This window comes from Nothoprocta perdicaria, unplaced genomic scaffold (assembly GCF_003342845.1).
Source record: "Nothoprocta perdicaria isolate Ctin4 unplaced genomic scaffold, notPer1 scaffold_58, whole genome shotgun sequence".
In the NCBI taxonomy this organism is placed as follows: domain Eukaryota; kingdom Metazoa; phylum Chordata; class Aves; order Tinamiformes; family Tinamidae; genus Nothoprocta; species Nothoprocta perdicaria.
This window is the reverse complement of record NW_020455843.1, coordinates 2994872-3021275: the sequence shown is the minus strand read 5'-3', so window position 1 is coordinate 3021275 and position 26404 is coordinate 2994872. Positions and strand designations below refer to the sequence as shown.

At 49.8% G+C, this 26404-nt stretch overlaps 1 protein-coding gene across 1 annotated transcript in view; it reads right to left on the bottom strand.

Moving 5' to 3' along the window:
* SFXN5 (sideroflexin 5) overlaps positions 1-25725 on the bottom strand; it is a 90916-nt gene extending 65191 nt beyond the window's left edge. Inside the window, exons 1-3 of the mRNA XM_026048902.1 lie at positions 25662-25725; positions 15476-15544; positions 5123-5200 (exon numbers count right to left, since the gene is read on the bottom strand). Coding sequence (XP_025904687.1) covers positions 5123-5200; positions 15476-15544; positions 25662-25718 — 204 coding nt within the window. The 5' untranslated portion in view covers positions 25719-25725. The remainder of the gene's footprint in view (positions 1-5122; positions 5201-15475; positions 15545-25661) is intronic.
* Positions 25726-26404: the final 679 nt, after the last annotated feature.

The window sequence follows — 26404 nt, the reverse complement described above, 5'->3', positions numbered from 1 at the left end:
CTTAGAAAAAAACACTGAAATAATAATAGCAACCTGTCAGCAAGGGAGATCGACCACARAGTTGGGTATTTTCAACTACAGGGGATGTTTGTGGTTGGTGGGATTTAATAAACAGAATGAAAACACCCCATTTCACCCATGTCTCATCCAAACCAAGTCCGGCTGTCAAACACTGGAAGACAAGGTTGGGTAAATGAGCTAAGCCGCCAGGGAGGAGCTTGGACACGTCTCCTTGTTCAGATACAAAGCACTAAACAAACAATAATCAAACACGCATTCATCCTTAGCTTTGCTAAGTACATAAATTATGGACCAGCGCCGGTAAAAAATCATGTTTTGAAAACATTTTTCCAATGTAGAAATCATCGTAGTTTCCCCTCATTAAAAAGCTATCAGCAGTCTAGCAGCTATTGACAGCTAGAAGATCAATTCTTCATTTTTGCTAATAATGCTCAAGAAATAGGTTTTTACCACCCTGAGCTAAGGGGTTGTTTTCCCGAGCAGTGAAATCAGTGTCATTGAAGAGCTGCTGCATCGAGCAGCAAGGACGAGCCAGGAGGCTCCTGGTGCAAAGGGAAGCACGAGCCCACGGTGGCAACCACGAGATCCAGCAAGGSACAGACCCAATGGGGGAAACTCTCCTTTTCCCAAATGCTCACGCTGCAGCCCGTCCCCGAGATGAATTCAGAGCCAGAGCACAGAGAGATGGTGGAAAGAACGTAACCAAAAATGTGGATTTGGGGAGCGTGGAAGTCCACAAGTCTTCTCCCTGAGAGCAGCTGGAGATACACTGCGATTCTTCTGTAATCTGGATTAGAGATAGCCATGAGGAACAGAAGCAACCAATTAATTACTCTGGATGTGTTTTTCTTCTTATTATTTAATTTACTTTTAAGAATGGTCCATAACTGTACCATTTCAATTCATTTAAATCTTTCGGAAGGGAGAAGAAACAATCTCCATAAAGGCCTGCCAGGAAGATAAGAAGTGTGCAGGAGATATCTGTCATTTTAGGCTTTTATCCTTTCATTTTTCATTCAGTGAAAGCATTTCAGCAGGCAGCATAGGTTAAGCTGAGGGGATGCTTATTCAGAGACTGGCAAACCCTATGAGATCCACAAGTTTCTGAATGGGGAGGAAAAATTAGGGAGCTTGAACCCTGTCAAACATAGTGCACCACAGATCAGTCAGAAAATGAAACATTTCAGTCAAAATATGTCTTTCAGATGGGAAGCTGGCATTTGGGGGGTTTATTGGGTTGATCACAATGCTCATAAATGCCCAAACTTTTATCTTTAAGGCTTCTAGGGTGATTATGGTTGCAGCTGTGACTAGGACGCCCAGGCACGTGAGCTGCTCTCCCCAAGGGAAGCACCTTGTCCATGCAGCACTGGGCCCCTTGCCCAAMCAGCACTCAAAACAAGTGCAAACACCCCGAAAACGAAGTCAAATCTCTCTCCTCTGCTCCCTGCCTTGTAGCCAAAGCCCGTCCCGCACAGCTGTGCATGCAGAAAACCCACAAAAATGGCAGCTCAGCTTGGGGCAGCAAAACCAGAGCATTCTCCCATCTTCCTTGGTTCAGCAATGAAAAATTGGGGTGAAAACAATGCAAGGGAGAGGCTTCCCTTCCCCCAAGCAAGCAACCAGCACATCGTATGTTCTGCAAAGGCCCCACAACTAATGAGACACTTCCAGCTCTGTATATCTGCCATTGCCATATGTCAATCAGTACCAGTAGACTTGCCAGCTAGATAGACCTCCCCACATGCTCCCCTTGAGCTCCTCCTCAGCCCCCGAGTTGGGTGAAACCTGGTTTTATTATAGAGTGTCCTTGTTTGGTTTAGAGAGCTATCGCTTGCGTAAGTGAAAATAAGTTATTTGGAAAAGGAAGAGTGGTTTCCATAACAATTCGGGGGCAAAGTTTAGCCTGAACAAGAGAAAAAGAAGAGAACAGATAAAACAAAAGAAGTTGAAGAAAAAACGGGGCTATTTTTTGACTGCAACACAGCAGTAACCAAGGGGAAAATGACACCAAGTTATCACCACGACAAGAGAATACCACAGGCCAAGAAAACTACACTAAAAGACTTCAGACATTACTTTTCAAGCAAAACAATAAGACAGCATGCCCAGGAATATCTATCTACACATGTAACAGTCAAAATTAATAAATTAGAATCCTCACGTTAAGTTTTTGGAATTGAAATGCCTGCCAATGTCCACCAGGATACAGGTCTCCTGAGTTTCACCTCCAGCTGGAGGAGATTGGATCAAACAGTCTCTCTGCAAGCAAAGCTGACAGGGCCTTCCTAGGAGGAGGAAATCCCATCCTTGGCCCTCCCAAAAGGAGGAGAACCTYCAAGATTAGAGGAGGTGAAACTCAGGAGACCTGTATCCTGGTGGACATTGGCATACCTGGGTGGAAACCTCGTTTTCACTTCCAAAACCACTGGCCTTAMCAATGCTCTCCTCTGCAGGCCCTAATTCTCCAGCCAAGAGTGTTGAGGAAACTGTGGGGCCAAGAAGGAAGAATTCCCTTCTCCTTAGAAGGTCTCAGCCTTTTTTGACGTTCTTCACACACCACAGCGACCTTCTTCACACCTCTGTTYCTGCCTCTCCTGGGGCTGATCATTCCTTTCAACCAGCTCAAAGGCCCAGGAAGAAGGTRCCTGCTGACTTCACAGATCATTGCTCCACGTTAACAAGCCAGTTTTGGCTGCTTCTTGGGCACGGTCCCTCACTGCTGTCTTGCTGCAGGCTGAGCACGTTGATCKACCTGCTGCCTTCAGGTCCCTTCCCGTTGTCCCCTTCTCCKTGACAGCGTCRCAGCAAACAGCGTCTTGCAGTGGTKTTGGATCCACCCAAGGCTTCCTCACCTTGCCCTGCTGTGGGGTTTAATTAATACTGCAAAGGAGGCTTAAACCCAATAACCAGGACATGCTGCAGTTCCCACTGCGGGCTTCACGGCTCCAGATCTCCAAAGGAAGCGATATCCGCTCCTCGGGAAAGCGGCTCATCCTCCAGGCCAATGCAGAAAGGAGCCATCTGTCAGCAGCACRTAAGACCCCCAACACCATTTACACCGTGATCAGGATAAACTGCTCAGGCTTTTTATTATTTTTCTTACACTGTTGTGCTGCCGTTTTTCTTGGGAAGGGCATTTTTAGCCCCGTTTTCTCTTTCCTGCTGCACCGCATACCTTTATTTCCCACTTTAATTCCTCCAGATTGCATAATGAGGAGAGCCCCGTGCTTAATATTGTCAGGGCGGAGGGAAACAAGCAACATATGACACTTTTCTCTCTCTCTCGCAGTGCAATTCTGAATGAACTCCGGGTGTACCCTAGGTTTATCACTACACCAACCCAAAAATATAGGTCAGAAGCCTGCGTGGCTTGCAACAGTGAGTGACTTGTATTTCATCTGCCTGAGGGCAGATGGGAACTGAGTCATCTGCTGCTGCATCATGCTTTGCTTTCCCCTTCTCCCGAGCTCTGGTTGCTTCTCCTTACCATCAAATTAAGGTTGGCTGAACAGAGTGACATCGAACGACCATGAGTATGAYGCCCTGCAGGGCAAATGGCACAGGGAAGGGGTAATTCCCTCCGAGGTTTTGTTGGAGCGATGCCTCTTTCCCAAATCCCAAAATAGCACCCAGCTCATAAGCAGCCTAAAGGGAATGCAAACCTCAGTTTTCTTCGTTGCCATCCTATAGTTTCCTCACACGACACGCAAGGATCGCACGTGTACAGGAGAAGAAATAAAAGGGTTATTTAACCTGCAGGGAGTTAAGAGACAAACATATTTTTTTCTATCATTTCCTTCAGAGTTGAACCAGTTCTTTGTCACAGTTGCTTCTCTCAAGCCCTGAAACAGGCCTGCCAACAAAACCCTGTTCTTAACTTTTCCCTTTTAATCTTAGGCACTTACAAGGCTCAGCACTGGATACAAGGTCATGGAGYGGCGCTGGGAGACAGAAGTTTAAGCACTAAGGACCAAAGCCCTGTCTCAGGAGAGCCAAGCCCTGCAGGTCTAGCCTTGCAGCACAGTCTGCTTAGGCACTTTATCCATATTTTAGATCAGGAGATAACTCAGGACTGATGCTGGTAGATGTTATAGACACCCACTGTTGATGTGTGTCTGCTGTGACAGTCAGGATTCCAAACACCAACAAGGATGGGAAGAAAGAGAAAGAAAGAGAGAAGAAGAGAGCCTGAAGAAAAGTTGCAGTGCTTAAATGCTAATGATCTGGACGCAAAAGGCTCAAAATGCAGCCTAGCTGCCCTGCAGTAATTGCTTCAGGCTTATGTATTTATTAGTTTTATAGCTATATAGCTAAGGGGGCTCAGCTCGTGCAACCCTCCACCCCAAAGCTCTCCCCAAAGCTTCCTTCTTCTTGGCAAACTGTGCTAAGAACTTCCCCTCCAGCAGGGTTTCTACAACCTCCTCTAGCAAAGCCGCTCCATGCTTAGGGATCCCAATGGCAGCAACACCACCTCACAAAAAGTACCATTTTTGAAAACATGGTATATATATATATGCAAATATGTATGAATATATGTATACACTGTGAGAAACTGGTTATATGGAGGACTGTTGTCTAGGCTACATTTCTTTTGGTGAAGGAATATTCAGTGCAGGGCATTTTTTTATGTCCTGCAAGAGGAGCACGGTACGAGAGGGGCCCCACGAACCACAAYTGCTAATAAAAAAACTGATAGCAAGCTCTCCTCCACCGAAGCCAAGGAAGGCCCTTTCCTTCTTTATGAATTCTTAATAACAAAAACACTTTGCAAGGGAAAGGAAGCAATAGCTTTGATTGAAGATAATCAGTATTTGCGCAAGCAGAGAAAGAAAAAAGCAAGCTTTCTAATCCTGCAGGGTTTTATTGGAAGCTCCTTGTTACCATCTTCACCCAGCAGCATTTTTGCAAGATGGAGATTTCAAAAGAGCCCAACCTCTGCCCAACACCCTGGCAGCTGGGCAGCGGTTCAACTGAGCACCCCCAGGACCTGGTGCTGAACCAGGATGAGCACCAAAAACATAAACTGCATTTGCCTGTGGACAGCGGTTCCCCGTGGGCTGCATGAAGAGGCAGAAGGCAGCCAGGCTTTCTCCTTTACCTCTTTGTTGGTGACTCCTGGGGGCAGAGTTCCATGCTTGTAATCCTCCAGCAACTGCACGGCTTCCTTCAGGCGACTCTGCAAATGAAGCAGGGGGCAACATTTATTCCGTGCTGCATTATCTAAGGCGGTGTCTCGATGTTGCATAATCACGTCTTCTCTCACACAGACCTTGTGATGGGTCCTTCTGCACATACAGCGTAAAACAGGAACAAGTTTCAGACAAAATGGATGCATTTATGGTAGATGCAGAATATATTTTTACGGAATTGGTAAGGTATCAAAGTCTCAGATGAAATTTCCCAGAAAAGTTGACAGGGAAACTCCAGAGAAACCCCAAGGAGCTGACTCTCTCCCACAGCCCTTCCCAGGGCAGATATCTCTAAAATGCACCAGCAACCATGGAAATTGCTGAAGAGCAAAGGAAGGCATCAGCCCGCACAAATGGGCTTCTCCAGCCGGGTCTCAGCCATCATCACCAAGAATGCAGAGCCACTAGAAAGCTACAGAGCTGCAAATCTGAGCCCAACTTCAGCACCGCAGTATAAAGAAGCTCAACTTGATCAGGACTGTAACAGCCCCGCTTTGTAGCTCTGCATCGGAGATCGAGCTGGGTTCATTTATCTTAAACACAATTTTTACACAGTTCAGACAAAATTCACCCTAGACAGAACTGCCAACCTGTGCTGCTTGGTTAGGGTGCCTCATCCCTGCCCATTGCGCTGTTTGTCTTGAGGTGTTTTTAATTTCTTTTTCTTTTTTTATTTCGTATTTTGGCTATTGGTTACATTCTCTTTAAAAATACCAAAGAATTGGTAGCGAGTCATTGGTGCAGTTAAAATTAGAACTGGAATATCAACCAGCACGCGCGTGAAAACCCTAGCAATTAAAATAAATGCATGTGCAAATAAAGATCATCTTCACATTGTGACAAAGCAGAAAAACGAGTGCATTTCATGTGTTTAAGTGATCACGAGGGCATTAAGTCATGGTACAGCAGCCTGTTAGAATCATCATTTTACTCCCAGAGCAGTTATTCACATAAAAGCAGAGTCTTTTGCAGCTAAAGCCGTCAAAGGCTTTTGTTTTTTTAATTTCATTCATTCCTGCTGAAATAATTTCACCTACGGAAGCACAAGCCGGGTTATAAACAGTGGCTTTGCCGGGGTTCAATCAGCTTATCCGCGCCTGCAGAAAGCGGCAGATAACCAAGTAATGGCTCCCAAATATTCAAAGCCAAGCCCGCCGTTCAGATTACCATTTTAAAAAGATTGCTGCGGGTTATCTACCATCCCGATGAATTCCGGGGACTGCACTCGGCCTTTCCGCGCCGGCCGGGGCGGCGGCAGTTTTTATAATGCTGCTGCCCGGGGTCCTTTTCCAGATACGGAATATTTTGTCTAAAACAACACGCAGGCTGATTACGACTCCTGTAAAGACCTGTGGTTTTAGCGTGGCAGCGGCGGGGCCCCTCGTGAAAAGGGCAGGTCTCCCTGTAGCTCATTGTCCGTGGCACCCGCGCTGCTCTCCTGCCTTTCATGGGAACATCAAAGGGGACTTTGTTTTCTGGGAAGCGCCAACCTGGGAGCGGCGGCTAATGAACGGCTGGAGCCTTTACAAGGAGACGTTTGGGAAAGCGCTAATTCCTTCGCTCGCCCATGGGATTCCCGAGCGCTTTGGCCTGGGATACGCTGCTATCCCGCGGATTTGCCGCCCTGGCAGCTCCTATTTGGCTCCCTGGTGCTGATTAGCACCCAGTAAAAGAGGAGCGGCTGCCCGAAGATGCCAAGTCGCCCGCGCTGTCAGAGGTGGGAAGGACTCCGCAAAGCTCCGCGTGGCCGTGGGCAAGGCTGGGAGCTCAGGCAGAGCTCACCGCATCGTGTCACTCCACACACAAACCATGGGACAAACCTGCACCTTTCCCACGTGGAAATCAAGGTGTCCAGGACACAGCTGCCTGCACTGAAGGTTTAGGTAACAGCCACGTTTCGACCTTCTGGTGGCTAAACGAGAAGTCTTGCTCCTCAAGCACAGCCTACTGTGAATTACTGCCAGGGTATTTTCAGCAGCTGGATTTAATTCCTGCCATGGAGCATCACCCTGGGCTGCTGCGGGGTTCACTGCCCTTCCTGAAGCGGAATAAGACTTGTTAGGAACATGTGGGACATCGAAAGAAAGATGATTAAGACAAATGGGGACTATTTCCTGGCAAGAGGGGGAGATCTCTCTTTTGCTCTCTTCTATTCGTATTTCACGGGGGAATTAGGAAAATTAGAAAGCTGCATTTCTCAAGCATTACAGGTTTCACAGAGCACTGAAGGTGAGTAACAGGGTGTGCACGGGAAGCTCCCCACTTCTCAGCAATCACCAATGTCACCTAGCAGCAGGTTTTAGAAACAGCACAAAAATCAGAGAATCACTTAAAACAATCAGTTAAAAAAAATCTTTCATCAGTGACGCAGGAAAACATCCACCTAGCTCAGGTTTTCTCCAACAGGGCCCATGAGAAGGGGGCAAACAGATGTCTCCCCTAAGTCCCTCTCCCATCCAAGCTGTGGTCTAYGGGTGGCCAAAGCAGAGGAGGTTTCCCCATGTTTGCAATGTTCAGTGGACTTCCCTTCTAGCTACTTGCTCCCTACCTGCTGGCCCAAGAAACTGGCAGCATCCCCTGCCAKCAACAAAGAGACTTCTCTTTAATGCCCCCCTTCCCTTATGCATATAAGCACTGAATCTCCCTTGAGGTTTAAGCTTGACCTTATTGGATTATTTTACCATGCAAGCGATGGAATTAACATTTAGGTCCCTTCTTGGAAGAAACTTAATTACTTTAGAAGGACAACTAAGCTTGATCTGGACGCTCAAGTGAATGAGACCAGTCACCTGCCACCCTTGACGTCTATCCAGTATCCCACAGCTTTAAGAAATGGTTCCTTATTGTTTAAGCCCAACTACACACAAAGTTACACATTTTCCCCGGAGGGTGAAGGCTGGATGGCAACTGCAGCAGAGCTGTGTCCTATGAACAGGTTCTCTCCTTTCAGAAGTGGCAGAAGAGGATTGAAAAGGAACTAAAAAACTGGTTTCACACCTGGACATTCCTCAGAGGCAAATTTGGAGGCAATTTCCTACTCATTGAAGATGTTGGACAAAAWGGAATTTAGGAATTTTGAAGACTGCTAGTGATGCAGGGCTAGAGGGACCCATGTACCATGCAGAAGATGCAAAAAGAGCCCATCAAACACCCGTTCTCCTCTAACCCGCTGGGCCTCCGCACTGCAGACAGGGTTTGGTGCCTCACGATCCTGCTTAGCAATGAACTGTCAAGGATCTTGGGCTAGGAGAAAGACCTAGTTAGAGCTCTGGACCTTCTCRGGTAGCATATGAACCAGCACAGCCCTGAAAAAAACAATTTTTAGGCTTTTTCAAGTGAAGTATTTCCAGTATGTGAAAGGAAACCATCACACAAGAGCATAACAAGACGTTTCTCTCTCTTACTTCCTGACAGCTTCTTGCCTTGGGAGCCTCATGGCTACTTGCTTAAAACCCATCGCATCAGTTCAGGTGGGAAACAAAGCGACCACCTGCCCTGCATATCAATAAAATGCAATTGCGACAGCCTGATCCTGCAAGCCCAAATCCAGAGGTGAGGAGCCAGAGCCAGGTGACCACTAAGAACTGCAGATCTGGGTCCATCCTCATCACCAAAGCCAAAAAATAAACCAGTAGCATCAGCACAATGTTCTGGAGAGTCATTTGTGCTCATGACGGGTATGTTTTTTTGTCACTGAGATTACCTACACTGTGTGGCTTGCAAATTATCCACACAGAACAGCATGTAACTCTGAATGAAAAACTGGAAGTAATAGATGAATGGGCCTGTGTTCTATTTTTTTTTCCTCCTTCTCTTGAGGAAATCTTAGTAGTTACTATAACAACCCTGGCCAGATCCCATCTTGTTTAGTGTGGCTACAAACAGAAAACAAAAAGGGCCGATTTTGCCTTTAAAACTGCAGTCTTCATGAATTCCCTTTCAGCTCAGCGAGCAGAGAGAGGGAACTTTTCTCAGAGAAAGAAAARAGCCCGAGAACAAAATTGCTGACGGTTCCTACAGTTTGCAAGAAGTGGGGCAGAAACCGAGCGGGAATGTAAGGATTGCATTGGGACAACATCTTCCAAACAGCTTGGAGGTGTCCAGGTAGTTTTAGGGAAGCACTCACAGCCTCCATATGGTTATTAGTGAAAATATGTGGTTGTCCTGCATCCATCCAGGATGCCAACATGCTCTTGGGAGCTCGATCCTCCAAAAAGGGCAGGAAATAAAGATTTCTGGATGCCAAGCAGCTCCTCCCGCTGCATGTTTGCTGAGCACGCTGTTGTTGCGGCAGCTGGGATGTGCTTCCAGCTAGGATTGCACCGCGCTTCCATTTTAATGGGGAGGAGAAGGCTACAACCCTACCGGGTTGTGCTGCCATCTCAATATTTACTGTGGCTCCATCTCTTTCTTTAAACACGGATATTTGCAGGGAGAAGTGTCACTGGAGTTTTTACAGCACTGACTGAAAGGAGAAAAAAATAAGCTCTGTGCAGCTACAGTTTTTACTAGTAGGCGACGTTTCTTTCATACCCCTTTCCTCCTAAAAGCCACAGCACTTCTAGTGGTGGCTTACGGGGTCTCAGCTCTCACAATAGGGTGCTAGACAGACCATCTGTGCCCTGCGAACGTTCCTGCAGCCGGGAACACCCAGCAGCAGCGCCAGGGACGGAGCGCGCTCGGCAAGGCAGCAGCGCCGAGCGCGAGGCTCGGGCTCCGCCGAGGCTGAGCAGCAGCTCTGCCTTCGCCTCGCACCTACAGCGGTTCAAAAGGCTCTTCTTTTGGTCACCATTGGGGTCCTGAAGACCWCAAGGATGGTGCAATGGGCTCCTGTTAAACCTCACTGTGAGATTTTATGGCTACGGTTGTGCTGTTGGATCAGCCAGGGCCAGGCACGAGCTTGCAGACCACAATCCTGGTCAACTATCAGCATGGTTTTGAGCAGGGTTTTCAGCTGGGCCAACTCTCCCTCTCCCAAATGATTCCTAGTGGTGCTTTGGGACTCAGCGTGGGCTGGGAGAGCTGCCAGCCCTCATCCTTTTGGGAGGAAGGCTGCAKGGACACAAGCCATAGGAGCTATGGTGGGACAGAGGACAACAGCATCGTGTCCCATAGATGACTGTACTAAYGTCCGTGTGTCAAACACCTCCTTCCAGCAAGGAAGCTCTCCTGAGTGGTTTCCACGCTGTCGTCTGTGCTCAAGGACACCCTTGTTGGAGGTCTCCTCTTGCCTCRGGTCTCAGCTGATGCCTCCACATGGCTTGGAGTTGCCTCCAAAGAACCATAGGTGCATGTGCAGGTCTGAGTAAGCCATGGTGCCAGCAGCACAACGTCGCTTCAGCCCCACGAGAGACACAAAAAGTCAAGTTTTTGAGGCCTCAYTGAGGCTGCCGGAGCACTGGCCTCCTGCAAGGTCCCAAACCAAGAGAGATGCTGCTGCCCATGGGCACCACAACCTGCCCGCGCGATCCGGAGATCCAGCTGTGCGCTGCCTCTGGCGACTCCACGCATTCCCATTTTTCCCTCCCGAGTCGATGGGATGATACATACGGCAGACTCGACTCCAGCTGGCCCTATTGTATTGGATCTAAGTGACAGACAACAGGAGCCAGAAACTTTTTGTTCAAGTAGAGCCAGCAGATGTGACACTGAATAAACACAGACAGTCAATCTGCTGAGTAAGAAGGTATCGTTCATATAAATAACATACATCTAATCCTGCTTCCATTTTAAACCCAAATATGGGAATGCAAGATGCTCAGCGCTCTGTAGATCTACRCTTTAAACAATGAGATGAAGTACAAGCAGATAACACACACAGAGCCCCTCCGAGCACCACGCAATTCTTAGCTCTTCTGTGACTTTTCCTTCACRTTATTGTCACATCTAGAGCTTCCTCCATGAGGAGCTTCCCACAGTGTGTTAACAGTCTGTCCAAGCTTGTGTCAGATGGAGGAAGCCTCACAAAAATATCTGCTGGTCCCTACTGCTTCTCCCAATGAAGMGCAATTACAAAGCAATTAAAAGTATTACTCCAGTCACTTTGACCTCACACATYCCAGAAAATAGACATTACGCCCACTGTGGGGGTTCTCAGGGCCTCAGCCTTGTGGGGCCCGACCTGAGAAGCGACACAGCTCCCGCTTACCGGAAAAGCTGGCAAATTTGCTGCAGCCAAATATTATTTCATTAGAAAGCGAGCAAGGACACGAACGGGCACACGTGGAAACCCTCCCTTTAGAGGTGACACGCAGCCTGCTGCTCTGCTGCAGGAAAGGGCTACCGACTTCCTTCGCTTCCCAAGTGTGATGCGGATAATCCTCCTACCTGAAGGCTCCTCACACAACACCGGGGCAAGTGACCTTCAGCTCCACCACTGCAGCACGTTTTGCACAGGGATGTTTCTTCCTTGGAGTTCAGACTCCGCAGCACAGCGCTGCTGAACCTCACGCTTACCATGCACCCCATCAGCAAGAACCTCTAAAATACAAGAGTTTTTAGCTGTGCTAACAATTTGCTGTACTTAAAAAAATAAAYAAACAGGTAAAAGATGATTCCTATTGATACCAAAACTAAAGGCACCATACAGCTACTCGGATACAATAAAAATTATGAACTCCCTTCATAATCTCTTCATTATGAATCAACCCTCTTGGTTGCCTCACACAGGGGAATCATCAGCCACCAGTAAGATGGAATGATGTAATGCAAGGCAACTAAAGGAAGCAGGAAAAAAATATAGACATTATTACATTCCCCAGCCTTTTTTCATGGGATTAACCTCCATTCCCACTAGAGACACATTTATTTACTTCTCTCATTTGCTGGTGAGCTCCTCCAAGACAAACAGCAATGTATTTGTTCGCCGAGAACCTGGGCTTGAAAGCTGCAGCCATCTGTCAGCGGGAAGGAGCGCTCCGTAACCGGCTGCATGTTCATCTTTTTGCCTTCAAACCCTTTATAGGTTTTAATTTGCCACTTAAATTATCAAATGAAACCAAACAGCTTTTGGTTACACATACATAGGCACCAAGTATTTTAAAGCACAAAACCAGACGCGCGGCGCTCTGCAAGTAGGTCGATTGACAAGGCAGGTTTTATGTTCTGCTTTCCATGGCACCACGTATTAATAATAAATATCTGTTTTGCAGAGAGACTTATCTCAGGAAAGAGAGCTAATGCAGACTCYACGACACGCTGCAGAAGGTCTATTGGTCTAATGCAGGAGGTCATCACTCCAATGCAATTCAAGCAGCCAGAGAAAGGACGAGGGGGTCTCCTCCTGTGGAGAGGCACCAAGCCATTCCTGAAAATCATGGACTTCAAGCCTGTGCTCAGACAGAAGGAAAACAAATCTCCTTTGTTGAGGCTTGTTTTGGGTCCAGAATCGCTCGAGACACTCAATTCTTTTTATTCGTGGCCAAGACAAAAAACAGCTCAGATTTGGCTCTTTTTTTTCCCCCCCTGTGTCTCACCTGCTTGGGAGAATCTGCATGGAAAATTTACCTTATCCTAGCTGACTACAGCTTGACTAGTTGACTACCCCAACCTTCCAATGTCTTCAAAAGCTTCTCAAAATCTGAAGAGGGGGCAATGGGAAGGATGCAGGTGAGCTAAAGGAGGGCTCCATCTCCTCCAAGTTCGGAGCTGGTGGCTGGCTTTCATGGAGCTTTCCTAGCTAAAGGAAACCTCGGCACCCTCTGTATCCCACAGGGCATAACAAACGAGATAACTGCCCTCAAGTGGGTCTAGATCTAACTCCAGAAGAGACTCAGCCCTCACAGGAAGAAAGAAATGCCCAGGGGAGGGGAAAAGGGCACCTTTGGGATGCTGAAACAGCAGTTTTGGTGCTGGAGCCACCTGCCTGGTTCTGCAGATGAGGGGCTGGGCAAGGTGAGCGACCGGCTTTGGGCACGGAGCRAGTTGGACCGTCCGGACACGCAGCTCTGCCCCATGCTGCCTCACCTGCAGTGCAAAGGCCAATGGCCCCATCCCAAACGGGAACACAGTGCGTTTTCTTAAACTTATTTTGTGACAAAAAAGAAAAAACAAACAAACAAAAAACCCCCAAACCACTAATTTGATCAAGTTCAGTCATCTCCCTGCACCCCTGGGATACACAGGAAATAAATCTGAGAATTGATTTTTTTTCTGCATTAGTAGCGTTCTAAAACTCAATAACWTGGTATTATATAGTGCACAGCAGGTTAACTAGCTAAAAATATATTCACACACATACACATGTACTCATGTTCTGTGTACATTCACACGCCTACTAAAGACTGAAAGGAAGTTTTGAGAAAGGTAAAGAATATTATTAGAACATGGAAACATTCCCAAAGGAAGAGAAATCTCAGCTAAACAGAACTGGATGGATTATCTCCACCCAAAAGGAAAAAAAGTAGGAAAAAAAGAAAGGAACAGAGTAGTACCAGACTTCAGGGAGACAGTCTGACAGATTCAAAGAGCCCCATTGAGTTCAGCCAAGTCTCTCTCGTCTGCAGACTCCCAAATGTGCAAAACAAGACAGAACTGCAGAAGTTTTGCTCTGCTGTGCCTGTGAATCAGGGCCGTGCACTGGACTTGTCCCCTTGCAGGTGAGCAGATGGGGAGCTCCTGGAGCAGCTGCCCGGATCCCCAGGATGCAGGATCCCTGAAGCATGGGGATCTTGATGCCCTGGAGCACKACACCAGCACATACATCAAATACCAACTCCCTAAAGATTCCCAGCACATATTACCCTGCTGAGAACGAGGTGTTTTAATGTTTGCCAGCTTCCGGACATGCCTGAGCCTCAGTTTCCTCACTGCTCTTTGGGTTTTTAATCAGCATTCTTGGTGCACTACGACATCMGCCACGGACAGTCCCTCTCCCTCACCTGAGCATTTGCTCCGTTACCACCTCTTTAGTGTAAATAGAGGTTGGTATCTTAAAGGATTTTGCCTTTCCTACCTAGAAATCACCCCRGGCCCGGGTTTCCACTGCTTTTTATCACGACCCTGGAAGCAAACGATCTCCCGCTGGAATCACGATGCTTTTTGCAGCTAAGCTGCTTCCCCAGATCGGGCTCCCTAACMGGAGCGTTGGCTTCTGAGAGCTCATCTCGTCCTTCATCGGAACCTGGGTTTTTACAAGTGAAATCGCAATCTTCAATTTGCTGCCAAAACAGCTGCCTGATTGTCTGCGTTTCTCTCGGGCACACACCCAAAAGGCAGTTGTCAAAAGGAGCACATCTTAGCCGTGTGGTTTTCAAAGAAGCCAATAGATTTGGGAAAAAGAAGCCAAAAGATTTTKGGGGGAAAACAAAAGAAAAAAGTTTCAAGCGGTTCCAGGCACTTTTCCGTCACCATGTGCAAGGCACTGGACTCACCACTAGCTGCAGTGGGCAGCTYGGCTCCCAGGGCCCCAGGAATGAGATTGGCCTGTATTTTTTTCCTATTTATACTACCTCCAAGAGAGAAAGACTGAGAGAAAAGCAGCTGCCTTTCACCAAAAGCAAAATTGGGAGTTTTCTGGCCCGCAGGCAGATTTCCAAGAGGAATATTCCTTCCGAGGGCTTCCTCCCCTGCAGTGATTAGCTGCTATTTGTGAGCGTGGCGAAATGCAGCAATGCTGGACAACAGTAATGAAATGCAAATAGGTCAGAAGCTTAAACGCCCAGTTCAGCTGGGAGAAATACTATGGAAAAAATGACATCCCCTTATCAGGAAAGGGTCGTCTCGSTGCAGGTGGCCATGGGAAACCTGCAGGATGAACCCCCTGTAATAAAAGCAGAGCCCGCACCAGAAGGACCAGAGCGCACACAGGAGCCACCACAATCCATGGGTTTCTCCTTGGCTGATGGGGCAAACGGGCTTTTCCACAGCAGTTCTGGCTCTCGGGATGCCCCTCAGGCACGCGCTGCCCAGCGAGGAGCTCGTGCAGCCACTCACCTCTTCCACCAGCTCCTGATGGGGGTGCCCTCAGCGACAGTGCTCCGTTTTTCCAGGGAAATTCCTGTATTCCTGGCAAATTTCACTGAAACGCGCTCTGGGCATCCCAAACGGGGCAGGAGGATGGGTGGGGATTCGCTGATGTCTGATAAAGGCCAAGCCTCAGCTGTGGCAGCAACACAAGTTGGCCAGGCAATCAATGGCCCGCGAGACACAAATCTATGGGAAACCCGGCTTCATTAGTCCTGCTCTTCACAGAACAAGTCGTTTTTCATCCCAACCTGTGCAATAAACAGTAGCTGCAGAAGGCACAGGAGCACACACCTTACCTCGGTAACAAAGAGAGTGCGCGGATCGATGATATCCAAGAAGTGCCTGAATCTGCCGTAGAACGAAGTCTGCAAGAGAGGAGAAAAAGAACAAAAGGTGCTCAGTTCCAAACTGCCTCTTCATCTTCTGCAGGAGAGATTTTATTGCCTCTGCAGAGTGAAGGAGAAGCTGGAAGGAAGAAGGAAAAAGCCATTTGCTCCCCATTTGCTTGTGATAGGAGCAGATGAGGACATTGACCCTGTTAATACTCACTGTGTAGATGCCAGAAGAAAGTGATACCATTAAGCTGTTCAAATATCCTTTGCTCTCCCCTTGCCCCAAAATCCTTCCTCATGGGGATCACGATGGAGACATCTCACACTGCAAAAAGCTGGGATGGTCCCAGCGTGCAGGAATCCCCCCCAGGCCTTTCATACATCCCTGTGCTGCTTCTCCTCCTTTGCCAGAGCCCATTTCAAGGGCCAGACGGAGCCAGGAACTGACCCAAGGCAAAAACACCCTCCTTGCCCCAATTCCGGAGGAGGAAGGAGCACCAGAGAGCCCTTCAGAGCAGTATGAGGCGGGGAACAAGGTGCAGGACACTCTGGAAACTCGTCCAAGAGTGCCTAAGTCTGAGCAAGGACAGGAAAGGTAACAGATGATGAGGCCCAGCACAAAAACATTTCTAAACCTTGCTTTTATTAGAGGCATTTCATGATTCATTTAATCATCCTGGCATTAAGCTAGGGCACGGTTTCATCGTGCTATTCCATACATCAGTGCAGGAGAAGCTACAGTGTTACCTCAATGTATGGAAATGATGGCTGGAGTTGATTCCCAGCTGCATCTTTGGAAAACATATCATCAACCTCCAGGACTTCTGAATATAGAAATCACCAGTGAAACGCACATGTGATAAAAGAATCTGTAAAAGCCTCACAGTTTGGTGAAAAATATCCATATCCACTCGCCTCCAAGCAGACCACTCCCCTCAACACACAATGACTGGAGAGCAAGGGAAATAATGAGAGCAGGGCACAAAAACGGGGGCGTTTGGGCAAACCCCAGCAAAAGCCTGAAGCTGGTGGAGATGCCGGGCGCAGAGGCTCTGCATCCTTTGCCAGGCGGGATGCAGGGAAATACCATTAACGCTGCCAGAGAGCCACCACTAACTGTGATGCAAAGAGAAACGGCGCCCAAATGGCATCGGGGCAAGGAAAGGGCTTCAGTGCAACTCAGCCTCTCCAGAAGTCTCTCTGCGCAAATGCGAAGCGACGGGGACAGGAACTAGGAGCTCCTGTGCAAGCAGCGACCTCAGAGCAGCCCAAATGGCTCCTGGAAGGAGCTGTGGGTGCAGCGAGTCCAGAGAGGAGCCCCACGGGCTGCCGGGGGTTCCTGCGCGCGCCGGCTCCCGCGCTGCCATCGCTCCCTGCTCTCCGGGCACCAACATTCCAGCTCGGGCTTGGAAAACACTGGAAAACAAACAGTGAGTCTGCAGCGTTCTGCACGAAGGAGGCAGGAAGAAAGAAAAAGCTTCAAATTATTTCAAGAAAAAAAAAAAAAAAAAGCCCAGTAGTATTAACATTTTCACTAATGTGGATTTAATTAGCACTCATTCCAGTACTTGCTATTCCCCACCTTTCCTTTATTTTCCCATTTGAGGCTGGCCTGAGCACAGAATTCATTGGCCCTGTGCTCTGTCCATCCCCAGCACTCCCACTGCCCATCCCCGGGCATTTGCCAAGCGGTCCCGGGAGGATCCAGAGCAGCTGGAAGCAGGCGGCTCCACGGAGAGCGGGATTTTGAGGTGCAAACGGCCCCTGCTTCCCCACCACATCCTCGCTCCTAGCGCGGAGCTGCAAGAAGCCGGTGCTGAGCATGGCGGGATGAGATTGTTAGGATTTGACACCCACTTTGTCAAGTGACAATACAAGGCATAAAGAAGGAAAAGAAAAGGGCCCATTTCTGTGCTTGTAAGTTAAAACGTGTGATGCCGCGTGATGCAAATGCGGTGTCGAAGGGCGGGTTTAAAAGCTGGGGAGGCTGTGGGGCAGGGAAGCCTCTGCTGCCATCCCCTTCCCACRCCGAGCAGGAAACCACCACAGGGCAAATCCTGAAGCGAGGGACAKGTTCTCAGGCACTGGAACCAGTTTATCCTGTGGTCAGACAAGCCCCGGGGCAAGGGCAGGGACAGCAGCCCTGTCTCACGCTGCACGTGAAGCTCTGGAGCAGAACAAACCCTTATGTTGCTACACAGAGACAATATTTCAAATGCTTACAGCTAAAAACTATATATCTTTAAGCACACACATATGCATGCATAAAGCTATATATCTTTAAGCACACACGTATGCATGCAGAAGCTGCTGCGGCTCAATAAGCAGCAGAGCTGCCTTACAGGCTTGCAGAAGACCTGGAGGAAACAGCCTTGATGCATTTTGATGACTTTTCCCCTCCAACAGGTAAAACTGCCCTCATCACTCAGCCTTCTTCCTGAGGAGAGCCTCGGAACACAGGCTGGGAAGCCAGAATATTGATCCTGATGGAGAGCAGTGCACATTGGGTCCCGGACTCGCTGGGCAAGGGTGCWGCAAAGGGCCCTTTCCCCAAACACGGGGCACTTTGGGTCACTTCAAACCAGCTGCTTTTGCACCGATGGGCGGGACGGTTCAACTTTTTGCTTCTTTCACCTTTGAAAGGTGTAAGAAACTACAAAAAAGCCCTTTGSCAGTGCTACTGCAGAGCAGAGGCAACAAGAGGAGAAACGGCCTTTCCCCACGGGTTGATCCCCAGGACCAACCATCATTTCTGCAGGTTAATTCTGCGTTATTCTGCGGTGTCCCCTGCCCCGGGTGGCACGGGCTGCATTCAGYGGCCTCCCCTGGCCGCCTCGTGACGGCGGCAGACGAGCTCGCAGCGAACTTCTCGCTCTGCTGTCTCTAATCGCAGCTTCTTCTGCATTAAACCTCATTTACGCCCACGGCCAGGCCCGGATTTTAAAGAGCAGCTTTGTTAATCAAGCTTCTGAAAAAGAGAGAAACTGGTGAAGGAGCCTTTGCCTGTTCTCCTGCGTCTCCCCCCTCAAGCTGCAACCAAAACAGTTTGGGGAGAGAAAAGGGGAATAAAGCCCAGCCTTGGATGGGGAAGCAGCACCTTCCTCCTAAGCAGCAGCCTATTCACCACGGCCACCAGGGAAAAAGCCTCAGTTGTAAATGCACCTGCAGTCCAGCCTGGGGATTTTCCACTTTTTCTATCTTCCGGAGATCCCAAAACTTCCTATTTGGTTCCAACAGCACCGAAACAAGTTGGTTTCCATAGTTAGGAGGACTCAAAGCAGAGGCTTTCTAGGACTCTGCTTCCAGTTACATGTTGGGGTTTTGCAGCCCTGACTTGCTAGGCATGCTCCTAGCAAGGCCTGTGCCGAACGACCCCTTTTACTCTGAATTAAACCCGATTCTCCCATTGCTCCTGCGGATGGCTGAAGCAAATGCTGGATGTGCCCTGGAAACAAATGCAATGTCATGAAAAATGATATAAATAAGAAAGAGAAGATTCTCCCGCTTAAAATACCAAATACCTGCCAAATGCCTACCTACAAAGCACCAATAGCTGCCTTTCCTCTAGCAAATAAATGCACTGCACGTTGCTGGTTTGCTGCCCTGCTGCCCAAAACACCAAGCAAAACTAACTGATCAGCCAGGCCCTGCTCTCTTCTGTTTTCCTATGGGGTTTTTAGGACTCGTTTTGACAGGATCTGGTTAAGGAGCCCCCCAAAATACCCTCTAACAGCCAGTTTAGAACAAGCGGCAGGAATAAAATCAGAAACATATGTTGGATAGCTTTTTGTGACGATGAAAAGTAGAAAAACAGGAAGGCAAAACCTTCTAAAAGTTTTGTATTTATCTATATCAGACCAGATACTACCGCTTTCTCCTGGGGTTTCTAGGGGAGACATCTCACTGGAAGTATAAATGAYGGGAAAACAAGAGAGCAACGTCACCTAAAAGCACCAAATTGTAGTCTCCTGGTTTCAGACTCCTCTCGTGCTTCTTGCTTGGAGCTCTAAYAGAAATCCTGGCTTTCCTGGGCCACGGCCGCATCCTTTTTAAGGCAGTAACGGGAGTTTTTGGCAATTCTCTTTGTGCAGGCATCTTCGTGCATCCACCTGACAGGTGCGGCGAGAGCCTYGGGCTGCAGGGCAAGCCTGGGAATGCCACTCATTCCTTCATCCCAAAATCCGAGAAGGGGGAAAAAAGCAATTTTCAGTGCCCTTCAGATGCCAGTTGAGGATCCTGTGCAGCACCAGGCAGTGGCCCCCCCGACGCAGGCTTAACCAGGAGATATCCTGAATTTTCCTCCCGATTTTTCACTTATTGGGATTCCCGCCGGCAGCTCCGGGTTCTGGCCATCACATTCCATGYGAGGGAGCAGCAGGCCCCAAGCACCAACCTTCAGCTCCCAAATCCCTACGTGGAGCCTTTCATTTTTTTCCCCTCTCCTTTTCGCCATTTCATTCCTGCAGCAGCTGCTGTAGTAAATGGTGATTTGGAAGAAAGACTGAATAACACAAATTTCCTGTGATTAATCAGGGCTATTTTGGTACCAGCGCTCAGCAGTCTGCAAGCACGATGAAGTTCTGCAAAGTGGCTGGGAATATTCATTCCCTTCATTCTATGAAACTCTTGTTTATCCCGTTTATTTTTTCTTTTTTTAAATATTCTCATTCCTGCATTCCTCAAAACTGCAGGTAAAGAGGTGCTTGGGAAACTGGACAGCCCAGGGGAATAGCAGGAGACGCTGAATTTTACCCATTTAATTACAGCGCAACTTTAAAAAGGATTTAATTAAGTCAGAGCAAAAGACACTTCAACTAGATTCTCCTAGCCAAAAAATCAGGCTTACGTCAGCTTGCTTTAAATTAATTAGGAAGAGATTTAAGCTAAACTGGGAAAGAGAAAAAAAAAATAGGGAAAGAAAAAAGAAAAATCAAGCAATTGAGCAACTGCACTTTGGCAAGGTACCGCCTGCCAGCCGAGCTGCGGTAATTGCATGCACATTTGTAGCCTGCCCTAGTGAAAAAGGGAAGAGGATGGTTTAAGAGCTGAGTTTAGGGTAGGAAGGGCCCGGGGTCTCTGCGGGATGAGGTGGGACATGGCCTGGAAACCTTGCAAGCCAATATCAGAGTTTTCTGCTCTGTGTGGGATGCTCAAATGCCCCGATGGAGACACGGGGGAGAGGCAGAGCCTCCGCTTCCCGCCTTCATCAGGGCTGGTGGCCCCGAGTCTTGACTTTCCCTGCCACGTCTGCGGATTCCGTGTTTATTTCCTGACTCCGAAGCTGGTCCCGACACTGGGGACCCTCGGGTGCCAGATTCCTGGTGTCCCATAAGGTGCTCAACCCCACACGGGAGCATCCGTGCAAGCGCTTCCCGATAGAGYGGAGGCCTGTGCTCAGAGGCTACGTGCGGGTGCTGGTATCCCAGGCTGCGGGTTACACCAGGGAGCACAGGACACAAAGCATCAATTTTCCATGTAAAAATTAAATCCTGGCTGATAGAGACATTGAAAAAGCCAACGGCTGGGCATTTTTGGCCAATAATACAAAGTCAGCAGACAAACAGCAAGCCCAGAGGTGTCTGGATTTCCCCTTCTCCTATGCAGCCCTAAGCTCATGCTTAGAGAGTCTAAGGCTGCATAGGATGAACAGGGTCAGCACCTCACTTCTGCATTGAGGAAGCCACATTTGGGGGCAGGAAACATTATTTAGGGCACTGCAGCCTCATCCCAAGCAGCTCAAGTTAAACCAGTTGCAACATTCAGAGCATCATCACTGGGCAAATGGAGGTGCCAGATCCAGAGCCGGGCGGCCAAACGGTCCCAGCTTCTCACCAGGGACCTTCCCAGTTCCCTGAGCAGAACTGAACAGATCGGCTCCAGCTCCAGCTGCATCTGGAAGGGACCAACATCCTTTCTCCACCTTGACAGACTTCATGGTATGAAGCTTTTAAGGCCAGATTTAAGGAAATCCCTTCTCCACAGCAACCATCCAGAGCCGCTAGGAGAAAGGAGCCTCGTTCACTTTCTTAAACGGGGAAAAAACAGCATTAATCACAGCAGCACGAGTAGAATCCAGACTTCTCACCCTGCTTGTTTTGTTATTCTCGTTCCCCCTGCTGCCCCGACACCGAGGGCTTTGGCCATCACGCTGCCCAAGTGGCAAGGCATCGGGCTTCTTATCTTGGCCACGGGAGCCATGTGGTCTCGTTAATGGGGTAATAAACCCCGTTGTGTGTTAAAAATCTATCAGATTAAACTATGCAGAGAGCAGGAAATAATGATTTTTAGCGCTAAGTGTCCTTGCAAAATGTCTACGAGATTAGCATGTGTTGGGTTCGGAGACTGGGGATATCTGCAAGGTCAAGCTCTGACAACAGCGTGTCTCTAATTACGCTGTTAATGTTGCAGTCTAAAAATGACATGTTTGGCCAACAGGGAAAGAAAAAAGGCAAAAAACTCCATATATCCTAAGCACAGAAAGGACTACAGGACCATACGAACATACACACAGAGCTGTCCAAGGGGCAGAGATGTTTATGGGTCTGATCTGGGTTTATTCCTCTCCATTTCCCTCTGCTTCCTCTAAAGGACCCGTCACTTCTTTTTCCTTTCCTTTGCATGGCAAAACTCGAGGAAAACTGAAAAAATGCTGGACTCTGAAGCGTTTGGAAGGTGCATTCAGTGCTTTTGCTCGCAGAGAGGGAGCACTTGGCAAATCCCTTAAGTTTGTGGAAGGAACTGAAACTACCTGCTAGGAAAAGAGGCTGGAGAAGGGCTGAGACAAGGGCTGAGCACCCTTATTTTTCCTTTCACCACTGAATTATCTATTTCTGCTAGAAGGAGCCTTCACCTTGTATGCAAAGAGCCACAAAAAGTGACTTGACCTAATGCAGCTCGCCCAAAGATCAAGAAAAAACAAATGAACTGGAGGGTAGGAGGTTGGGGAAGGGGAATTTGATAATTCCCCATGGCTCTGCAAGGTAGAGGTGTTTTCCATCAGTTGTCCTGCAGTGTCTTGGGTTCCTTGCTTGGGGCTCTGGGTACTGAGAGGAGAAGGAAACCCTCTCATCTCCCCTGATGCAAATTCCCAGGAAGCAAAGTGCTTGCCCTCATTTCCTCCCGGAGCACAAGGATGATTCCCTGCATCTCTCCTTCTCGACAGGTCCCCTCTAAAGGAACACAGCTTCCACTAGAGGAAGGGGGAATGTCACTATAAAGGCCAATTCCTACAGTTCCTAGCCACCCTAAGTGTCTCCCTGTGCTTTACAAAACAAGTCCAATGTCCTCGGGTTTAAGCAGTCAGTTAAGGGAGACCTTTGAAACTGATGTTGTGCTGCTGGAGGCCACCGAAAGGATTTGAAAGAAGCCCTTTGCCCTGTCTGTTGAGACACCTGTTGGGAAGTTCCATGAGCCATCGAACGCCAGTATAAAAGGATTGCCCTGTTTCGAGTGCACGTCCCTTGTGCCACTCTGCTGTGTTAAGGCTGTGTTAATGCTGTGCTCTGCACCGGCCACCAGCCCCAAAGACGTCGCTTTTCTGATAAACGACGTGATCCAGGTGAGAAAATAAAACCCAGTTTCCTCTGCCTAAGCCAGGGCAAAAGATCAAGGGTCTCATCGCCAAGTTAAAGTTAAAACTTGCAGCAGGTCATGTCATGGGAGAGCATCCAGCTAATAGCACTGCAGGAGGGCCCCAGGGAGGCTGGGAACAGCCCCAAAGCAGGCGACCCTTTCCCAGGTTTCCGTTCCCTGCCCATTCCCACCGTTGGGAGCTTGTGGGCGGATGGGTCTCTGGTCCCCACCGCTCGCCCACCTCGATGGGCTTGGAGGGGTCACCACAGGGCTCCAGCTCCTGCTGCCGGATTGTCACACTGCTCAGCGACAGAAACACAAAGATTTACAGTGAGGGACCATGAGGACRAGAGATACGAGGGGACATGAACTCGGAGCTCGGGTTCCAGCAAGTCATTCCCCGCAAAATACCCTTCCAAGGGCGCTTTTCCGAGAGCAGCGCCCATCTTCTGGGACACGGCTGGAATTCCACCCAGGCGAAGAGGGGACAGCTCCGTTCAGCTACACACACAGCCATTAACATCCTGCCTTACCCCTCGAAACGTTTTCTAAATGTTGCTACAAGTGACAGTCACTCCTTAATGAACAGAATGCACCGATTCTGGGCCTGACACGCTGCCAACTGTGCCTCGAATCATCTGTGGTGTCTAGAAGGGAGTAGCGTCTCCTCCTCCTCCTCTCCTTATTAAAAAGCTCCGTCTCCTCAGCCCGAGCAGCCCAGGTTTACACAGGGAAGTCGATTCCTGGCACGGGGAAATAGCCCCTTGGTGTAGAAGGCTYGTTACAACAAGGACTTTCCTTGGAGAGAAGCCGATGGACTCATCTGTCCCTGAAACGTTGGCACCACTTGGGTAACCGGGCTGCTTCACACACAGGAGAGAAGGTTTCCCCCAAGCAAATCCCAGGTTTGTGTTCGGCCGATCAGGTGGTTGCCAAATGTCAGTGTCGGTGCTTGGGACGCCAAGTTTGTSTCTCACAGACTTCAAGCACGGAGTAGAAAGCGTCTCCTTGGGGACTTCCACACCCAAATTACACCGCATTTTCTTACCTCCGTGTTCATCAGGCCAGTTTCTCATCGTCTCAGGTSTGTAGCTCTCCATTTCTACAGCTCCCTAACCCCCCAGTGTCTTCCAAAATCACATTTCCTCTTCTGCAAAACCAGCTGTGCAGGCGCAACGCTCATCTGGAGCAGTTTTATCAGCATCAGGCCTCTGCTTGCCAAGCCATACCCGTGCTCCTGCGAACAGGTACTTGGAGGGCTGGGTGGCCACGTGAATGAACTCCAGGGCACTCACAGCCACTTAGGGGAGGGCAGGGGTCCCCCCTGCTGCCCACCAGGATCGCATCCYGCAATCCTGCGCGCTGGTTTTCCCTGCTTTTCCCTCCACCAAAGCCAAGTCCCACCGACGCTCTCACCATCATGCACACGTTGGRGTTTCCCAAAGCACGCGCTAAGAAAACACACGGTATTTCTCTGCTCCTTTAACCTAAAGCAAGCAGGAACTGGGGATCACCACACCCAGGAGCAACAAACTCTYGGGCACAAAATAGCAGCAAATTCACCGCTTTCACCTATTTTTTTCAGCTTTAATACACTGGTTTCTTCGCTAATGTCATCCTCTCYACAAGCCCATGTGCAAGCAGGTTTCTGGATGCCCAGCCTCGGCTTTGGGCAGCGCAGGTCGTGCCCATTAAGAAGACATCTTACAACACGCCACGATCCCAGCTTTGCATACCAGGACAAGCCCGTTCTCCCTGCGATGTTAACAGCGAAACAAACTTCCCTGAGTCGAAACACGCCGAGGAGAAACCCGACAGGTCGGGCAGGAAAGTCCCTCGGCGGCTGCGGCTTCCCAGAGCCTGGGAGAGGCCGCAAGGAGCCCTGGATACGGACCAGGCTCTGCGAGGAGCCGGGAGGGCTTTGGCTTCACCCCAGGGAGAGGGCAATGACCGCAGGGAAAGGGTCCCACGCCGGGATGAGGGCACCGTGGGTCAGCACGGGGTGTCACCGCATGGCAGGGCCACGAGGACAGGCCAGCGCTGCCTCGCAGGTGGCACCRTGGCCCGGCTCTGCCACAGGCCACCACGGGCCATCCCTGCTCCTCACCTCCATTCAACCTTGGGCTCCCCATYGCCCCCCGCAAGGCGCAGGGACGCACGCCGCACACCAGCGCTGCGCGGGCCGGGTGGGGCGGACTCAGCGAGGTCCCCCCGGGGCCGGTGACACTGAAGGCGCCGGGCACATCCCCAACTGCAGAGGCGGATCCGGCCCCGCCGGCAGCGGGGCTCGAACCCGCGGCCCGAAGCGGCCACAGGGGGGCTCGGCGGGGAGCACCAATCAGCGCCCACCGCGGGAGCCGCCTGGGCGCGAGGGGGCGTGACCAAGGGAAACGGTGTGAGTGACAGCGCGGCGGCCCAATGGGAGGGCAGCTGCGAGCCAATCAGCGCGCGACGCTCGGTGAGGGCCGGCGAAGCAGCCGGGAAGGGGGGGGAATCTCCCCAGCAACGAAGTGGGGGGGGAGTCGCTCCCGCTAGCGCCGCGCCCGCCACGCCGCGCGCAGGCCGGCGCCCCCCGTACCTGCTCGAAGCGGGGCTTGCCCAGCTGGAAGGGCGGATACTCAACCGGCTCGGCCATCCCCGCCGCGAGCGCCACTTTAAACGGCCTCCVCCGCCGCCGCCGCGCCCGCCCCTCGCGGCGCCGCCGCGCTCATTGGCCGCGGCGCACCGCAGCCGCCGCGGGGCACGCCGGGACATGTAGTTGGCCAATAGGCGCGCGCGCGGTGCRGCGCGGGAGCTGTAGTACCGAGGCGGCGGCGCCGCGGGGCACGGCGGGAGCTGTAGTTTGGCGGGAAGCTCTGAGGGGAGCGAGGGGGAGACACATCATGGCGCGGCCGGGGGCGCCCCCCCCTGCGCGGGGCTGTGGGGTGCGAGGCCCGCGGAGTGTCTGGGCGCTGCCGGGACCCCCCCAGGGCAACATTTCCGTTTATTTTAAACGTTTTCTTCATTTCTTAAAGCAACTCATTTTGGACTCTCACAGAAATTATACTTCTGGATGAGAATTATATTTCTGCTAAAAGTCCCCCTGCTTCACACTGCACGTTTCTGATCAATTCACTCAAGTACTCATTCCCAAATGCCCTTGATTTCTGGTGCCCAAATGCTGCTTTTCCTTCTGACGCAGCATCTAAAATATTCATATTTTAGACGCGTAAGATGTGCGTGACACGGAGGGTAGACACGGGCCTTAACCCTGACAACCGTTCAAGCAAATAATAATGCACAGGAAGATGAAAGCTCAAGAGGTCCTGAATAAACTAAAGA